General features: G+C 41.1%; 2 protein-coding genes and 1 non-coding gene across 4 annotated transcripts; 1 reads left to right on the top strand and 2 right to left on the bottom strand.

Moving 5' to 3' along the window:
• Positions 1-612: 612 nt before the first annotated feature.
• Positions 613-685, bottom strand: TRNAK-CUU (transfer RNA lysine (anticodon CUU)). Its single transcript has one exon. It is a non-coding gene; the product is annotated as a tRNA-Lys (tRNA).
• A 649-nt stretch (positions 686-1334) lies between these two features.
• LOC135609700 (uncharacterized) lies at positions 1335-3310 on the bottom strand. Its single transcript, XM_065103232.1, has 2 exons — positions 2443-3310; positions 1335-2200 (listed from the first exon to the last, which is right to left on the bottom strand). Exons 1-2 carry the CDS (start codon positions 3084-3086, stop codon positions 1537-1539), a joined length of 1308 nt encoding a protein of 435 aa, XP_064959304.1. The 5' UTR covers positions 3087-3310; the 3' UTR covers positions 1335-1536.
• A 7006-nt stretch (positions 3311-10316) lies between these two features.
• On the top strand, positions 10317-16968 carry LOC103980923 (ATP-dependent 6-phosphofructokinase 3). 2 transcript variants are annotated; one of them, XM_009397457.3, is made up of 14 exons: positions 10317-10795; positions 11642-11688; positions 11777-11816; positions 11962-12024; positions 12116-12253; positions 13895-14053; positions 14167-14220; positions 14600-14668; positions 14768-14897; positions 15306-15346; positions 15491-15715; positions 16048-16096; positions 16173-16327; positions 16632-16968. In XM_009397457.3, exons 1-14 carry the CDS (start codon positions 10535-10537, stop codon positions 16767-16769), a joined length of 1569 nt encoding a protein of 522 aa, XP_009395732.2. In that variant the 5' UTR covers positions 10317-10534; the 3' UTR covers positions 16770-16968. The 2 variants fall into 2 exon arrangements, with proteins under 2 accessions (XP_009395732.2, XP_064959302.1); XM_065103230.1 differs by lacking the exon at positions 11642-11688 and having other exon boundaries at positions 10663-10795.
• Positions 16969-17345: the final 377 nt, after the last annotated feature.

Here is a 17345-nt window from a genome sequence, read left to right as displayed (position 1 = left end):
ATGGTAAAATAAAATTATTAAAACTTTTTTTCTTTTTAGATATAAATTATTAAAAAATTTATTATTTTATTTTTTTTCTCGATTAGCGTCTCTTTTTTTTAGTATCCTTTGTTTTTTTTAAGATCAAATTACATTCCCTTAGCATCTGCCTCATTGTCGGCCTCCGCCCACTTACTTTCCTATACCTAACCACGTTTGCTCTAGTTGTGTATAGATTTAATTCAACATTGCATAATGACATGGTGACGAAAAAGGTTGAGAGCAAGCTCGAGGATAAGAACTACGTTGAGTCATCCGTAATCAACATCAATGATAATAGTCATAAGAATTTACTTTGGACTTTCAAGAATGTTGATAAGGATGAGACTATGCAAAAGAGCATACGAGTGAGAGGCAACAACGGTCAATGACAAAAAAAAAAAAAAACAAGGGTAGAAGTGCGGAAGTTAATATAATTTGATCTTTCAAGAAATAAGAAGAACTCTACATAAATAAATGAAAAAAAAAAGCCCTAATGAGAAAAAAGAAAAGAGAAAAAATAAAAATAAAAAGATTATTTTGAAAATTTTACTCCAAATTTTTATTTAAAATAAAAAAGTAAATCAAATATAACGCCCACCGTGGGGCTCGAACCCACGACCACAAGGTTAAGAGCCTTGCGCTCTACCAACTGAGCTAGACGGGCTTTGAAACAATCGCACGATATCATTTTTAAAACGTAAAAAAGTGATCCCGGTCGACCCTTTGCTTACACGACTCTTTCGACCACTAGAGGATATTTATTTCCGCTTTAAGAGTTGTTCTTGCCGTGCGCCCCACTTCCAAGTTCTCCCTTCCTTTTCCAGGTCTCCTCGGAGTTGTCGCCGAGTGTGCAGCTGTTAGGTCAGAAGGATCGGCCGTGTCATAAGAGGCAGGTTTTGTCTACCTACGTTCTCGTACTCCCCTCCAAAGTCAATCTCCTGTAGGCGTGGTGTCAAAGAAAACTAGAGTGTTCGATTGAGAGTAGTCCGGTCAACGACTGCTTAAGATAACCTCGGCCGGTATTCATCAGATGAGAGTTACATGAGGACATGAGCACTGCTTGAAATCACTCGAACAGGCTTGAGCGAGGCCTACCGTAGCTCACTGATGCCATCAAGCTTACCTATGTATGTGAATCTGACCAGATGCATAAGATAAGAATACCCATGAAGATGGCATGCTTCGATCGATGTATAAGGTCTGGTCCAGCAAATTGTGTCCTGATGTAGTAGATATTATTTCTCCTGCACCATTGCAGGCGAAGTCTTGTCAAACGATAGCATAGATGTTATCAGCATGAACATTGTCGGACATGTGTTTTTTAGTTGAAACACTCTTATTATTACGCTCCTTTGGATGGACAAAACGGAGGTGCTCAAAAGATCGATGTCTTCCTTGTCCTTGTACAGTGACAATCGTAAAGCAATCAACACAGCAAACAAATGTACAGAGAACACAAACATGCGTTCGATCATCACTTGGCAAGAAGGAAAAGCTTCCTTATTCATGGAAGCCTCAAAGGCTATTATACTCTTGCTGGTCTGGGCAGAGCTCGCTCCTTAGCTTCTGCGAGAACGACTGACACGCATCCATGCTAAGATCGATGGCCGCTGACAACGCTATGAAAAGCGCGACGTCGGCCATGCACGATACGTGTTGCAACCCAACTTGAACTGTTGGCTTACTGGCCTTCCCTTGGCCTTCCACCGCTGCCGCCATGACGAAACCTCCGACGAAGGGCCACGAGCCCGGCATGACGGCCCCCGCGACGACGCTTGGGTCGATGCAGAACTCGCCGCCTTTGCGGACGCTGAGGGACGACTCGGCAATGGGGAGTCCGTTGTTGGGTCCGGCGTCCGTCACCAGCTCGAACCTGAGGCCCAGGGCGTCGGCCGGGCCTCTCTCGCGCCAGGCCTCCAGCCGTCCCCACGGCTTCCAGTTGGTCGTGGAGGGGCCGATGGCATGGAGGATGAGCCATGCGCCGGGGTTCGACCGAGAGACGCGGTCCGAGCCGGGGGAGGGGACGAAGGGGGTAACGATCGACGCGGCAGCCACTGGGGATCCAGAGAGGTCGTGAATCGTCACAGTCCAGCCCTTGCGTTGCTCCCACCTGATCTCGTGGTCTCTTTCTCCGCCGAAGGATAAGCATCTTTTGAAGCTTCTTTTGGTTGGCAGTGAGCTGTGAATAGTATTATTCATGGTATAGTTTAGTTTCTGTTGTGCTATCAACGATGGTTTCAGAGGCTTTGCAAACATAATGAATTGATGTCAAAATAAGATGAGATGCTCATAATACAAGGCTTCTTGCATTTCTCTGATGTGTCACAAGATCAAGTGCAAACATTCGTGAATTCCATGGATGCTATGTACTCCGAACCAAAGGAAGGCAAGCTATTCATTCATGTTGCTCATGGCACTCACCGGGATATGGTGGTCCGCCGGCGGTCGGCGGTGAAGCGGCAACTGAACACCGGCTGGCGAACGCACCCACTCTGGCCGCTGGCACACTTTCCTTGGATCTGGTACACCACCGGGCTGCACTCCGGCTCGCCTCCGAACTGGAACACGAACCTCGGATCTGGCTCCGTCCGCACCACCAGGTGGAGCCGCGCCGCCGACGTCTGGCTTCCCATGCTGACCCACCCGCTCTGCACGACCGCGGCCCGCGTGGCCGCCGTCTCGAGGTCCACCGCCACCCTGACTCGGCCGAGCAACCGGCCGGAGCTAAACCCGCACGTGCTCCCAGTCCGGCCCACGTACACGGACACTTCCAAGCTTGCCCGCTTGCCCGATGACCGCTGCCACGCGGCTGGTTCGACACTAATGATGACCGGAGAGGAGGATGAGGAGGAGGTTGGTGCATCTATTAAGTTGGTGCTCGAGGTGGGATCGACGGCGAGAGGGAGAGGGACCGAGCAGTAGGAGGAAGGGCGGTCTTGGAGTTGGACGGTGCAGAAGCATGGGGTGGCGGAGGGGTGGACGCCGGGCCCAACCGGCTTCGCCATCGTCGGCAACTTTAACGCAAGAGATTCCACGATCAGCCGAACGAACGGGCAGGGATCCATCTCCAAATCCTCCGCCCCCCTGCTCCCTCTGACTCTCTCCCCTGCTCTCTCTCTCTCTCTCTCTCTCTCTCTGCTACCGACTAATAAAAAGCTATGTTTAGTACATTTGTTGATGGCACGGCTAAATAAAAACTGGGTTTGGTTGATGTTTACATGTCCATGTACCTGAAATTTGTTTATGTGTATACTTCTAATACTCTGTTTGGTATGCAAAACCTTGTTGGATACACTCATCACGCATCACCCATTATCCAAGTGCATATGTCAATGATTACAGATTGTCCAATTATATGAAACATGTCCTTAGTTTTGGCTACCGGTGAGAGAAGGGGTACACCCACCAAGTAGCTCAACTGGCCCATGGTCATCACAAACAAGGATTTCGCCATACTTATTAACTAAGGAGGAACTTTATGAAGCACTAGCGGTTTAGGGCTCAGAGGAGGCACAATAAATAAATTGAAGTACAGAGGGAAGAAGAAGAAGAGGAGGAGGATAGACTGGGATTCGTTGGGGTGATGCTGTCAATTGGACGGACGAGGTGGGGACGGGTACAGCTGGAAATGGGCTGTGCGCAACATGAGATGGTTGGTTACCTGTAGGTGCCGAAACATTTATTGGTTGAACACACAATTATAATAATTGCTTGCTTCTCTGGCGTCGCTTGGGATCCTTCCGCTGCTTCTCTAGCCGAAGACTCCGAGGAATTGGATGATGAATTCAAATTGCTCTGCTCATCGGATCCTGGCGAACACGCTTAGTAAGGAAAGCTTGTATTGTTGGCAAGAAAAGTGTTGCAGAAAATACCTTCTTATCTGTTGAAAGATAGATTCCCCACAGTGTCCAATTAAGTTCGATGAAGAACACAGCGGTGAGCTTTTCTGTTTCCAACACGACAACGCCTATGAGAATGCGACTGACAACACAAAGCAGCAGATATACACGGAACAAGGTGACTGCGAGACAGCAGATATAGCTTGTAAAGCTGCGCACACAAAAAGGCTTCGCACAACAAGACCCAACAAGAATAACCTACTTTTCGTGCAGTAAAGTGAATTGAAGTATGAGTTCCCATACCTTCCACTGCAATGGACCCAACATGATCGGGCCTTCTTGATTGCACATATTTCAAAAGTATACTCCACCTGAAATTTTAGTTGGTCATAGACAAGTCTTTTAAATTAATAATCTTTATTCCATGCTTACAAACAACTAAATAAGTTTAAGAAATAATTTTGGTCCTTCGTCCCCATCCAGCTTTGCAGTGAACATATGTAGTTTTCCCACAGGATGCATTCCCTACACAAGGTTGAAACTTTGTTTTATTCTCTATATAGAAGCTTAGCTTTTAATAATGACCTTAAAGGGGAACATCATACACAACTAATGAATTTTTAATCTAGCAAATGAAAAATATGTATTCTGGAAAAGCAAGTTTAGTATAAGAAGAAAGGGAGTAGTTATTCTGGACTAACTGTATTTATTAAAGGTATTGTCATCTGGCCTGCAATGTCTAAATTTTCTCAAACCTTGTTCAGATTTGGTTACCAGCTAGTAACATTATGAAACATAATAAGATCTATTTGTTGAATTTAGCATGTCATGGTAATCTATTTAAGGTGAAAAAGAAAACCATCATTCAGATTGTGCATACCATACTAAACAATTCACATGTTAGAAAACAGCAATCTAAATAAGTTTGTACCAGTAACATCCTACTGTACAAATCGACAAGCCAATCCTACATGATGATAAGCTTGTGTCACATCTCATCATCTTATGCAGTGTGGATGCCTATGCAAGGATCACTAATAAGTGTTTGGCTTGTGGATGAGGATCTGTAGGGCCTCATGGTTACAAACACCAGACTGACTCAAGTAGCGCTGTCACTCTACCAGCTTAGCCCCCCAATATATCACGACTCAAAACACATCACCAAAGAACCATTACGCCAACAGTGATTTTAATAGCATAGCAGTAAACACTCCCCAAATTAGATTAAATATATGCATTTTAAATCAGTATTCTCGTCATAGACTAATTTATTTCCAAATATAATTTTATTCTTGTCGACAGAAGGTTTAAATAAAGGAATGGACAAATGCATCAACGAATGAGCAATTGAATGAACGAACGAACATTTGAAGTATTGAATAAATGGACAATTGGACGAATGAACAAGGCAAGATACAGAAGGCCAAGGGAGACATAAATTTCATGGAAAGAATAAAGATTTTTACTAGGAAACCAAGGTCAAAGCAATCATTCTAAATTGGAACAGCACCAAGCAGTATAAACTGAAAATTCAAAGAGTTGCGAGTACCAGAAAACAAATTCTTTCATTTCATCTAATTATTTGTCATCTCAGCAACAATTAATTCACCATTCAACGATGACATATACCATTGTTTCCAAGAAACATGCTGATGCTAGCAATAGGCGTCCGTAAATGTCAGCACCACAGAACAGAGTTATTGCGGTAATGGAAACTCAAGAAAGGAACAGTAACGAAAGAATAACTGATCAACTTCGTCTTACCAATGGAATTCATGATAACATTATAAACAAAGGGTCGAGTCGAGAAGACTTCGAGCTCCCGCGCCAATCTCGCCACAGCGGGAATCGACGATCCCCATGTTAGCTTATCAAAATATGAATCGCTGCTCGATTCCTCCTCTTAGATCATGGCACCAACGGCGCAAAACCAGAGCAGATCAATTTGCAGCACTCGTCGATCGTTCTAATCGTTCCAATAGAAGGTCGGAAGAGAAACACGATGAATGAGGACATGGAGGAGGAAACCTGAACGGAATGGGGGAAAGAGTACCTCATTGGGAGCGCGGCCAGGGAGAGCGGATCCAGAATTGGTGAGAGTCTCATCGAGTTTCGCCGCAGATCCTTTGGTTCCTAGGTGGAGCCGCTTCGATTTCGGGATTGGACGAGGGCAACAAAGAAGAACAAGCGGACTCTTACCACTAGGGTGGACGAGATCGCTCTGAAGGCTGTTGCTGTCGTCCCCGCTCCAAATAAACCCAACCCCATTGGGTCGGATACAGACCTTGGCGGGAAGATGCGAAGGAATCGCACGGGTCCCAGCGTCCGGTGGGCCCCACAGGGTAACTTGTTTTAAGCAGAAGCCACGTCAGTATGTCGATCTTTATAATTTAAAAAATAGTATTAGTATTTTTACACTTATCGAATAAAATATTTAACCCTAATTCTCTTCGATTTAAAAATAATAATTTTATTATCTTTTAAATTATTAATTTTAAATAATCAATTTTCTCTTCTTCGGTTTCCTCCCATTCAATTGTTCTGTTGACGATAGACCTACGATGAAGAGGTAGCAGACTATTGTCGACTAGTCATCGTGGAAGCACTCGTGCTCCTCATTAATCTTTTGTACGAGTTCCTCTGTGGTATCCTTCATCCCGAATGCCATCGGCTCAAATTGTTTGCTTCTCCATTGCTCCCATGTTATGCTTTTGTTAGCTACAATGTGGGCGACCTTGGCGGTGAGCACGATAGGGAAGTAGTGCTCGTGTTACATAATCATCTCACTACGGAATCGATCGAACTTGGGATACTCGGTGGTGAACGAGCCGTTGCTGAAGGAGAGGTTCTTGCCGGAGCCCTCCTTGCTAATGAAATAACTGGTGGCTTGCATCGGGACCAGTTCTATGGGCAGGCCATCATCGAGATGAAGATGAGGGCAATGAAGGTGATGGAAGAGGGTGTTGTCTTGCGACGTCTATCGTGGAGAAGCTTTTGCTGTCGGATGCACTGCTCGATCTCTTGAACGAGCGCTTCGTTTCGTCGTTGCCTGCCTGCATCTCGCTCTTCAACTTCAACTTCACCTATGTTGGGAAAAACCTGTTAAAGCGGAATAATTATTTTCCTTCTTTGTGTATCAAAATGGGCTCCTCGTCAAAATACCAACTTGATATTAAAAGCACATATGAACCAGAATAGCATAAACAGTAGAGCGATAAATCAATCACACAGTGAGACTAAATTTTTAACATGGACTATCCAATGCGAAAAAAATCATGGGACTATAGTCTACATCAAACTTCCACTAATAATAATAATAATAATATATTTACAATAAATTTTCTCTAAAATAGCAAGAGGATCACAATAGCATCAAGATCATATATCTTGGTTCAAGAATAATATATCTTGAAAATTTTAGGTCTCATAAAGTGGGTATAGTAAGAAAATATCTCGAAAAGAGTAAACTGCAGATCAACACCGTTAGAATTGTAAAGTTTACTATAAGAATCTTCACATAAAATTTGGATAAATAAAATTTAACCCCGAAGCAGAAAACTCAGAAATCTTATCTCTCTCTCTCTCTTATTTTCTCTCTCGCGCAACTGTTCTCACGCTCCACAAACGCACGTCTTTGTACAAAACCCTTTTCTTTTGCTGTCCTAAACTGTACGTTTCTTTTTCTTTTTAATTATTGATTTGGACTCAAAGATCCAATTGTCCAAGCCCAATAACCTACCGGTACCTGATGAGCTCAAGTACAGCAGCGACTCGTTCAACAGCGCTTCAACGCGTGCGTTGTCGACGTTGGGGATGATGACATTCTGCTCCACGGTGAGGCGGAGCACCCAAGGTCGGCGTCTCGCAGTGGCGTTAGGGCACGCAGTGGCTGGAGGTGAGCTGCCGGGTGGCCCTCATCGTCGTCAACGTCACCACCGTGTACCCCAAGTTCGATCGGCTCTGCAGTGAGATGATCGTGCAACATGAGCACTGCATCCACACTGTGCTTACGTTTAAGGCCACTCACATCGTAGCTAACAAAAGAATAGAGAAGCAGATAATTCAAGCCAGTGACGTTCGGGATGAAGGAAACCACAGGGGAACTCCTACAGAAGATCAACGAGGAGCATGAGTGCTTCCACAATGATAAGCCAACTGCAGTTTGCTTCCTCTTCGCCACTGGTTTGTTGTCGACAGCGCAGCTTGAGGGGAGGGAACCGGAGGGGATGAAAGTGACGAAAAGGTTCTATGAAAGCCTCTCGAACTGGAGGAGAAGAAAGGATTATATGAAATTAATAGTTTAAAAGACAATAAAATTATTTTTTTATCCTTTTCATTCGGATCATAATTAATTATAAATAAATATAATTAATCCTACAATAAACATACCTGCGTCTTGTGTCAACTGGGCCGTGTGATGATTAGAAACGAGATATCGGTCCCGGTGGGGCGCGGGTGGTGGGTGAGTCTTCGATGATGACGTCGGGAATTCGTCGGACATGAGAAATGTCTCGACTATGATCATTGTGTCAGATGCATCATGGCCTTTATCCGATCATGACATGTCATACAAACACTTTGGCTCGGAAGGATTCCTTTGGGTGTGTCAATCGGAGGTTGTGTCGGGTGTGCTGTCGGGTGTGCTACGCACTCTTGCCATTCAGGTGGAGTTGAATGCAGGAAGATGCTTAGGCTGTGAAGACTGCATCGGTGTCTGCTTCGGATACATCAAGCAAGAGAAGACGCTTGAAGACACTTTGACCGTGAAACCGAATTGGATGTATCATATATTTCGCTCGGTCAAGACGCGTTAGGCATAGGGAAAGCTTCAATCGTGTTAGGCTCATCGGACACTTTATGTAGTCACGACTCAATAAGCGTGAGAAGATGTTGTCGAGTATAGTCACCACTTAGAATGGTTCATCGGAAGCTTAGAAGTGTGTCTCCGATAAGAACGAATCACAGCCAAGTCACCTCAGATTGGTGATTGGACTTGAAAGATATAATAATAGAGAATATACGACGGATGAAATGCCATCGACAATCATGAGAGGGGCTAGTCTCGTTAGGTTGGGTAAGGGGTCCACTTGCCCAAGTCGGAGCAGAGAAAACCTATCTAAGCCGGCAAGAGCTAAATTTAGTTAGTCATTCTGATTATCTAGATTTAATGTGAAAATTAGTAAAAAAAATTATTAAACCATACTTGAATGGCTTCGAGACTAATATTGTATAATAAAAATAATTTGATAAATATTTTTTGTTCAAATTAACTCAACACGGTAAGTCTAATCGATTGAGTTTCATGTGTCATTGATCAAAAACATTATTCGTATCAAGAACTATATTAATTTGATTATAATAACTTCTATTTATACTTGGCTTCAACATATACTCATTCTTGTTGGGTTTAGCTAATACGTGAGTTTGGATTAGATGATTAAGCGATTAAACTTCGTTGGTTTTGGTTCAAATTTTATGTAAAGAATTCTTGCAATAAGCTCTACAGTCTTAACGGTACTGATTTACAATTTATTCTCTCTAATGTGTTTTCCTATGATACCCATTTTGTGAGACCTAAATTTTTTTTTTCATAAAATATATTTTTAACGATAAAAATATATTAATGTTGAGTGAAGAAGAATTATTGTAACCCTATTGTCATTATTAGTGATAGTGAAAATTTGAGGTGAACTACGAATTAATATTTTGATAATAAATTAATAATTTAATAAAGAATTTATTTTATAATAGACAAAGAGAGAAAAGGATTATTCAGCTATACTAATTTTTTTCGATAATTCTTTAACCTAAAATTTAATTTAATATTTCAAGAACGTTCTGTCCTTAATCGCAGCACGAAACCAAATGCTCTTTTACAACTCTCTTCGCAGGTAGCAGTGCTGGTCCAGAGCGTCAACCCGGCAGCCCATCTGCAGAACAAAACCATCGAACCGGTGCGGCGTCTGTGTGCTAAGCCGCCGGGTTGAACTAAACCTACTGTGCAACTGTAAACCGTCTTCCCGATGCAATTACTTCCCATTCTCCTCGCTCGCACCTCGTCCAAAATATTAAGTACAAGAAAAGAGAGATCAAAACGACGTTCCTACGACGGCGCAAGCAAACAGAATCGATATTTCTTAGACTATAAGACATGTATCATCCTAAGAGATTGGTGGTGAAGTGTCGACCCATTAGACGTACAACACATGATTAGATCAGATAAACAAGTTCTTAGCAGATAATTAAATTTATTAGAGCATCCTAACATCATGGCAGATTCTTTCAGGAGAAACAATCATTCTTATTATTATTATTATTATTATCATCATCATCAGATAACGATTTAATATTATTGCATTAATAATATTGTTCGAGATTGTCTGCTTCGTATCTTGCGTCGTAGTCCTACCCCGACTCTCACTCGTAGTGCGTAGTGCCCGACCACGGTTTTGGGCGCCCGCGGTACACCGAAACAGCCCATGAACATTCTGGACACCCCGTGCTATGGATTCGGTTCCCGTTTCTTTCTTCCCTCTTGTTCCTGACATATCGTTGCAGCTGATCGAAGCCCTCGGTCAATTGCGTTTCCTATCTCCCTTCTTTCCTTCCTCTCCGCCTATAAATGAATACCATGGCCTCATTCCTCTCCTTTCTGCGAGTAGTCTTACCACTCGATGAGCACCGAGGCTGTTGAGTCCCAGCAAGTTGTCGTGGAATCGGACTACGATTCCCCCACCTGGCGGCAGCTCAGCGATTTCAGTGTTGCGGTCACTGGCAACAACTTCCCGTCGCACGCCAGCTACGCGGATCTGAGGCTGAGTTCCGTGAGGGATATGGGAAGCGTTGCGCGAGCTGACAGGAAGGTCGTCCAAGGGGAGTTCGGCTACGTTCTTGAAGACGTGCCCCATTTCACCGACTACCTTCCTGATGTGCCGGTGAGTCTTGGCTGATCGACCCGTTTCCTGTTGTTTGCCTCCGATGTGGCCGTCTGGATCATCTGTTCGCCTGCTGATTAGTTTAGATTTTGTGGTGGTAGTAGACGACCGGATTTGTGGACTGGTCTGTGGTGTGAGTCCATGCTTGCACAAATTTGTTGAGATATCTTGTGACCTTGTTGTCGGTTCAACCAGAGATGTTAGAGGTTGAAACTTGTGGATAAACTTGCTTTTTGATTTTGTCGATGGTTCAAAGGCATGCCCTTGATCTTGATTTGGTGGGTGCTTTCTACGTTATGGAAATAAGATCAAGAGAAGAGCTAGATCGACTTATTTCATGCACCAGATAATGGTTTTTTTAACATGTCTGCATGATTTGAGTCCTGCTCGTTTAGTAAGTCCTGCTATGACAAGTGATAGAACCTTAATTCGACAGGAGCTTACAGAAGAAACCACTGGAATGCTTGCGGTTCTTTGAGGGTTTATAATCACAGATGCTTCAACGGAACGTAGTTTACATCAACATCATAATGGTAGAGACAGAATAGGAGGAGCAAGAACCTGGTGCACTTTGCACAATTGCAGCTAAATAGCTTATGTAAAAAAAAAAAAGATAAGTAGTTATTAAAAGAGTAATTGTAGAGAAGCAAATCAGTTGAATTCACATTGTACAATGGTCAATAACATAAAATGGAGCCTTATGCTATAATGAATTTGAAGTCAGTGCATCCTTTGTTGTACTCTTTATGATAAGATTGTTAGCTCGAAATAGGTATGCACAATGACATGTCCATTGCTTTGAATTTTAATTGTTGGAAATTGTCTTGAATGATACCTTTGTTACAGACATACCCAAATCCACTGCAAGATAATCCAGCCTATTCAGTCGTCAAGTATGTTGGTTACTATTTCTTGGTTTGAATGACAACTACCATTTGTTTTATCATACAATAACTTGTGAAGCATGTTTCCCTTTTCCAGGAAGTATTTTGTTAATGAGGATGATACTGTTCCACAAAAGGTGAGTATTTTTTGCGTTCATCATAGTCTAGAAAGTGCTGATTTTTATTTGAATTTAAAAGTTAGATGTTTCACTTTTTCTTATCAAGGGTATGTTTTTTGTATAGGATATATGATATTCTAACTTGTGTATCTTCTGTGTGTAGATTGTGGTTCAGAAAAACAGCCCAAGGGGAATCCATTTTCGACGAGCTGGGCCTCGTCAGAGGGTATGCTACTTGATATATTTGCCTGTGGATGCTGAGCAGTCGAGTGCTTTGGAAAACCTCAATTAACGGAATATTTTGACTCTTGTTTAAGGTATACTTTGAACCAGAAGATGTTTATGCATGCATCGTAACATGTGGAGGCCTTTGCCCTGGGCTTAATACAGTGATCAGGGAGATTGTATGTGGGTTGTCCTACATGTATGGTGTCAAGAAAATTGTTGGTATACAGGTGATTATTATCTACCTTGGATTCACATGTCATAGAATAGTTTCTTTGGAACCCTTATATTCAAGCCAGTACTGTTGCTTTTGCTTATGTTTTATGATCTTCGATTGCACGCCTGTTGGCATGGTCAATTACACATCCATTTATGTCTTCAGTTCTTTATACATGGATGACATGTTGTTGCATGAGTTCTTTGTCAATTTTATGCCATGTTTGTTTCTTGTTGACAGATAAAGGAATGGGCATCATTAGTAATTTCTTTTATAATCAATGTTAGACTTGTAGAACATTTCCTATATGACCATAGCTCTCAGTGAGTCTATAAATTGCAGGTTTTAGGGTAGGAAATATCCTGTTTAGATTGCCATCTATAATGTATATTTAGGTAGCCTTTTATTAGGGGGCTTATTTGATTATTTTGTTTCCCTTCTCGTGCGCAAGCCACTTAAAGGGTGTTACCAAATTAAAAAAAAAACTGCCATAGAAAATGATCCCTTTTTCTGTTGTACTATCGTGGAAATAAAGCAGAAAGTGAGCTAGTGACAGTATCCTCTGGACTTTCTCACTATCTTAGTATATGCTCTTCCAAGGTGTGTTCAGGCTTATAAGAGATAATAGGCACTCAGGCTGCCTCAGAATGCGATCAAAGTAATAGTTTCCTGGAACATTAGAAACTTTGATTACTTTCATGTTGTTATTTAACGTTGTAAAAAACCAACTTCAGCATCATCCAAATCTCCTATTTGGGTCAATTTGGGTGCCCTGTGTCCTGCAATGTTTACATGCATGCATTTTGTTGATGCAAAGACTGAATAGTTCTTCCAGAGGAAAACATTTGTTTTATCAAGTGCAAACAGAAGATGTCTAGGCTGACAATTCCAGATGTATGGTTACCAGTGTCGTACTATCTATGTGATGTCGAGTGAACTTTTTTTTTTTTGGTTTTTTTTTAATGCTAGATGTATTTTGCTCTTTAGATAGGAAAGACAATGTGACAGCATATTTAAGAAAACATCAACATAAATGCATGTAGATTTTTCTGTGATGACAGAGTAATATATTCTTTTCTATGAATTCTATTGCTATTGGGACTTGGGCACTCAATAGATGGTCACTTCTTCAAGCTCCATATCTCATTACTGAAAATTGATTACTGTTCATTTTTTGCTCAAGTGGTTATCTTGTTTACTTAACCGTGGCTGGTCTGTTTTCGTGTCTGCTTATCAGTCGCTGCTTCAATTAGCATCAATAGTATTTTGCTATGATCTATATGTTTCCTAGGATTTAAGTTCCCAAATTCAAATTAAAGTGCATTAAGACCTGCATATGTTGTGCTGCATATCTCTTTCTTACGTTGGTCGTGCTACCACTGAGCTTTGTAATTAGTATAAGGGTTGTAGAAACAAATACAAGTACTGATTTAAGGGCTAGATTTTAAATTACAACATGCACTCAAATGGCCCCTAAATGAATATATTCCACTTCAAAGTGTTTTGACAAACTATAATTTTCACAAAGATTTTTAGCAATGATTTCTTTTGCAGAATATAACAAAGTTCCTCCTTCTGTGTTCACCGTCGATGCTTCTTTGTACAACCAATTATTGTTTTGTACTTACATTAACTTGGTCATTCCCATCCATAGGGCGGATATAGGGGATTCTATTCTCGGAACACTATACCTTTGACGCCAAAGAGCGTCAATGACATTCACAAACGGGGTGGCACAATACTTGGCACATCACGAGGTGGTCATGATGCTATAAAGATAGTTGACAACATTCAGGATCGTGGTATTAATCAGGTGATGCATCTTGGTCTTTTATTCTATTTTTTATATTATATAATTTATGGCTGAAGGATTTACAATCTTCTATATTTTAGAATTTGATCCACTGATAAGTGCTCTTTCTCCAGGTTTATATTATTGGAGGCGATGGGACCCAAAAGGGAGCTTCTGTGATTTTTGAGGTAATTTGACCAGTAAGGAGAAATTATCACGACCGTTAGGAACTGTAAATTATTGCAGTAGTTCTGCACTTATAGAACCTCACTTGTATGCTAAGTTCTCATGACCCATTGTTTTGTAATTTGTCTCGTTAGTGTTGACCTGCCATAGTCTATGGCACTTGAGAATTGGGAATATGTTGCATTCTTTAAAAACCTTTATCATTTTGTTTGGTGTCCAGAATCTGCTTCCTCTAGAATTGTAAAAAGTGATAGACTTAGCTTGTGGGACTGCTACTGAGAGAACTTGATACACTTACATTTTGAGCTATGTATTGTCTCTTCTTGAACTAATAAGATACGCAAGCATAAACCTTCTATGTTCCCTTTGTTTGTTGTCTAGGAAATTCAAAGACGTGGCCTCGAAGTTGCTGTTGCTGGGATTCCTAAGACAATAGACAATGACATTGCGGTACTTTTGCTGTCTTCTACCTTCATGCAATTGTATGATACCACATTCTTTCCATTGTATAAGCATTTTGTTACTTGATTGTTATTCTCTTTTGTACAGGTTATTGACAAATCCTTTGGTTTTGACACTGCTGTTGAAGAGGCCCAGCGTGCCATCAATGCTGCACATGTAGAATCTGAAAGTGTCGAGAATGGTATAGGTGTTGTGAAGCTAATGGGTCGCTTCAGTGGTAAAGCTCATTTCTTGGTAAAATAACTTTGTTGCACAGTGATTATATAGTTTGTACTCCATAACTAAAATAGGTAAATGCTATATCTACTTGTAATTTCGCAGCTTAACTTTTTATCTATTGTGAGGAGCAGATAAAAAAACACTGGAAGATATTCAACAAAAAAGTTTGATTATCTTATCATACAAAACTAATTTTAATTCAGCTGTTTGTTTTAAGTTTTTTGTATCATGTCTGAATGACTTATAAGCAGCAGAGAGGGGCTGTATGAATCTCTTTTCTGTATATGAAGAGTCAGCATTATTCAACAAGCATGCTCTTCAAATTTTCTGTGATAATATGGATTTAACAACTACTGCCTTCTTATACTTTATCAGAACTAAGATCTAATGGGGTCTCCTACTGCAGGGTTCATTGCAATGTATGCTACCCTTGCTAGCAGAGATGTGGTATGTCTGAACTTTTGGGTTATCGTAGTTTGTGGCACTGTGAACCCTTGATTGGGAGATTTGATAATAAGTTTCATCTTGGAATGCTCACTTAATGTTCATTTATCATCTTTCTCATGTCTTCTGATGTTCCATTTTGTCCAGGACTGCTGCTTAATTCCAGAGTCACCATTTTATTTGGAAGGCAGAGGTGGACTATTCGAATATATAGAAAAGCGGCTTAAAGACAACGGGCACATGGTTATTGTTGTTGCTGAGGGTGCTGGCCAAGAACTTATTGCTGATAGTGTTCGGTCCATGGGACACGAGGATGCTTCTGGAAACAAGCTGCTTCTTGATGTAGGACTTTGGTTATCTCAGAAGATAAAGGTGAGATCCACAACATTGTCGCATGATGGTTTTTTTTTCTTGTACTATTTCAATATAGGCTTTGATTTTCTTTCCATGTCAAATGCAAGCAGTCAAGGCTCAAGTACTTTCCAAAGAGATCTCATGGTAACGATAAATATACCAAAAACTGTGAGATATTCTTGTGCGCTAAGTGTCACGACTACTTTAGCGATAAGCATTTAGATGTCTATTCTTCCATTACATTGCAAAATATATTATCCCGGTTAAATTTTTGTGAAGAATGAAGCATCCTTATTACTTTGAACCCAAAATTGCGTAAACTGAAATGCTTTTTTCCTTTCATCGTGTAGAATTACTTTACGAGCAGGCAAAGGATGACAATTAATCTTAAATATATCGGTATGTCACTAGACTTGGGCATCTACACATTTAGTTTTTGTAAATAATTGGATCTAACCTGCAGCTTGAATTGCAGATCCTACATACATGATCCGTGCAATTCCAAGTAATGCCTCCGACAATGTCTACTGCACACTTTTGGCACAAAATGCTGTTCACGGGGCCATGGCAGGATACACAGGTTTCACTATCGGGGTAGTTAATGGCCGGCACACTTACATCCCATTTTATGTAAGTATTTTTCTCTTTTTCAATTCAGTTATAACACTAAGGTAGATTAACAGTTAACAAATGAACGCTTACCTCTGAAAACATTGCTTCTTCCAGTTTTGTACTTCTTATTGTGGTTTCAGTTACCATCTTTCCCTTTTCTTCTCTTCTCAATATCACTATACTTCCTCCAGCACATAATTGTCATCAGTGATAGCCTATCAAGTAATTAAACCACCGGTTTTGGTTTTCATGGAAGCTTTATGTTCCTAGCTTTTTGTCGATCTCTAGTCATCTTGATTTGCAAATGTTTCTATAATTGCAGAGGGTAACAGAAAAGCGAAACAAGGTCATCATAACTGACAGAATGTGGGCCAGGCTTCTATCTTCCACCAATCAACCAAGCTTTTTGAGCGCTGAATACATTGAAGAAATAAAAACACCAAGAGAGCCACCAAAATAGGTTCTTATGAAGAGAAATCTCGGGCGACTTTTATCAGACCTGTATTGCAATTTCAGATTTTAATTTTGATCATCAGCCCTTCTACATCCAATAAGTTCCTCTACTTTGGTCCATGTAAACATAATTTTGAATTGTGCTTTACCACTGTAGACATCTGTTGATATTATGGAAGGGACTGGTCTGGCTTTTGAGTGATCTACATATATGTATATATTTATTCTGATCTTGTTATTAACTGATACATTTATTACATTCTCTGCAATCTAGTTTTCAATTACAGACGTCGACATCTTGACATCTGCAATCTACTAAGTCGTCTCCAAGAACAATTTCAGTGGGTGACTCCCTTTCTGGCAATTACAGAAGAAACTGACCAAGTCGTCATGTCATTTTCTGTGGCTCGACAAATGATTTAGTCACTTTCTGGAAACGCCATTGAAGTTTCTAAGAGCTCTTCCCATGCCTTTTCTTGACTTATATTTTCTCGTGATCATAACAAATCCATCTTTGTGCTGCATGGGTGGGGTCACAGATGCTGCTTGTTCCATTCTGCTCGTTAGCCTGTATTAGATTGGC

This window comes from Musa acuminata, chromosome BXJ2-4 (assembly GCF_036884655.1).
Source record: "Musa acuminata AAA Group cultivar baxijiao chromosome BXJ2-4, Cavendish_Baxijiao_AAA, whole genome shotgun sequence".
NCBI lineage: Eukaryota > Viridiplantae > Streptophyta > Magnoliopsida > Zingiberales > Musaceae > Musa > Musa acuminata.
This window is presented reverse-complemented; position numbering and strand designations above follow the sequence as displayed.

Bases quoted from the DNA above. Each gene is read 5' to 3' on its own strand.
- LOC103980923 (XM_009397457.3), top strand. From the start codon at position 10,535: ATGAGCACCGAGGCTGTTGAGTCCCAGCAAGTTGTCGTGGAATCGGAC. The intron at 10,796-11,641 runs GTGAGTCTTGGC...CCTTTGTTACAG, and splicing joins ACTACCTTCCTGATGTGCCG to ACATACCCAAATCCACTGCA. The intron at 14,898-15,305 runs GTAAAGCTCATT...CTCCTACTGCAG, and splicing joins GCTAATGGGTCGCTTCAGTG to GGTTCATTGCAATGTATGCT.
- LOC135609700 (XM_065103232.1), bottom strand. From the start codon at position 3,086: ATGGATCCCTGCCCGTTCGTTCGGCTGATCGTGGAATCTCTTGCGTTA. The intron at 2,201-2,442 runs GTGAGTGCCATG...TACTATTCACAG, and splicing joins CGGCGGACCACCATATCCCG to CTCACTGCCAACCAAAAGAA.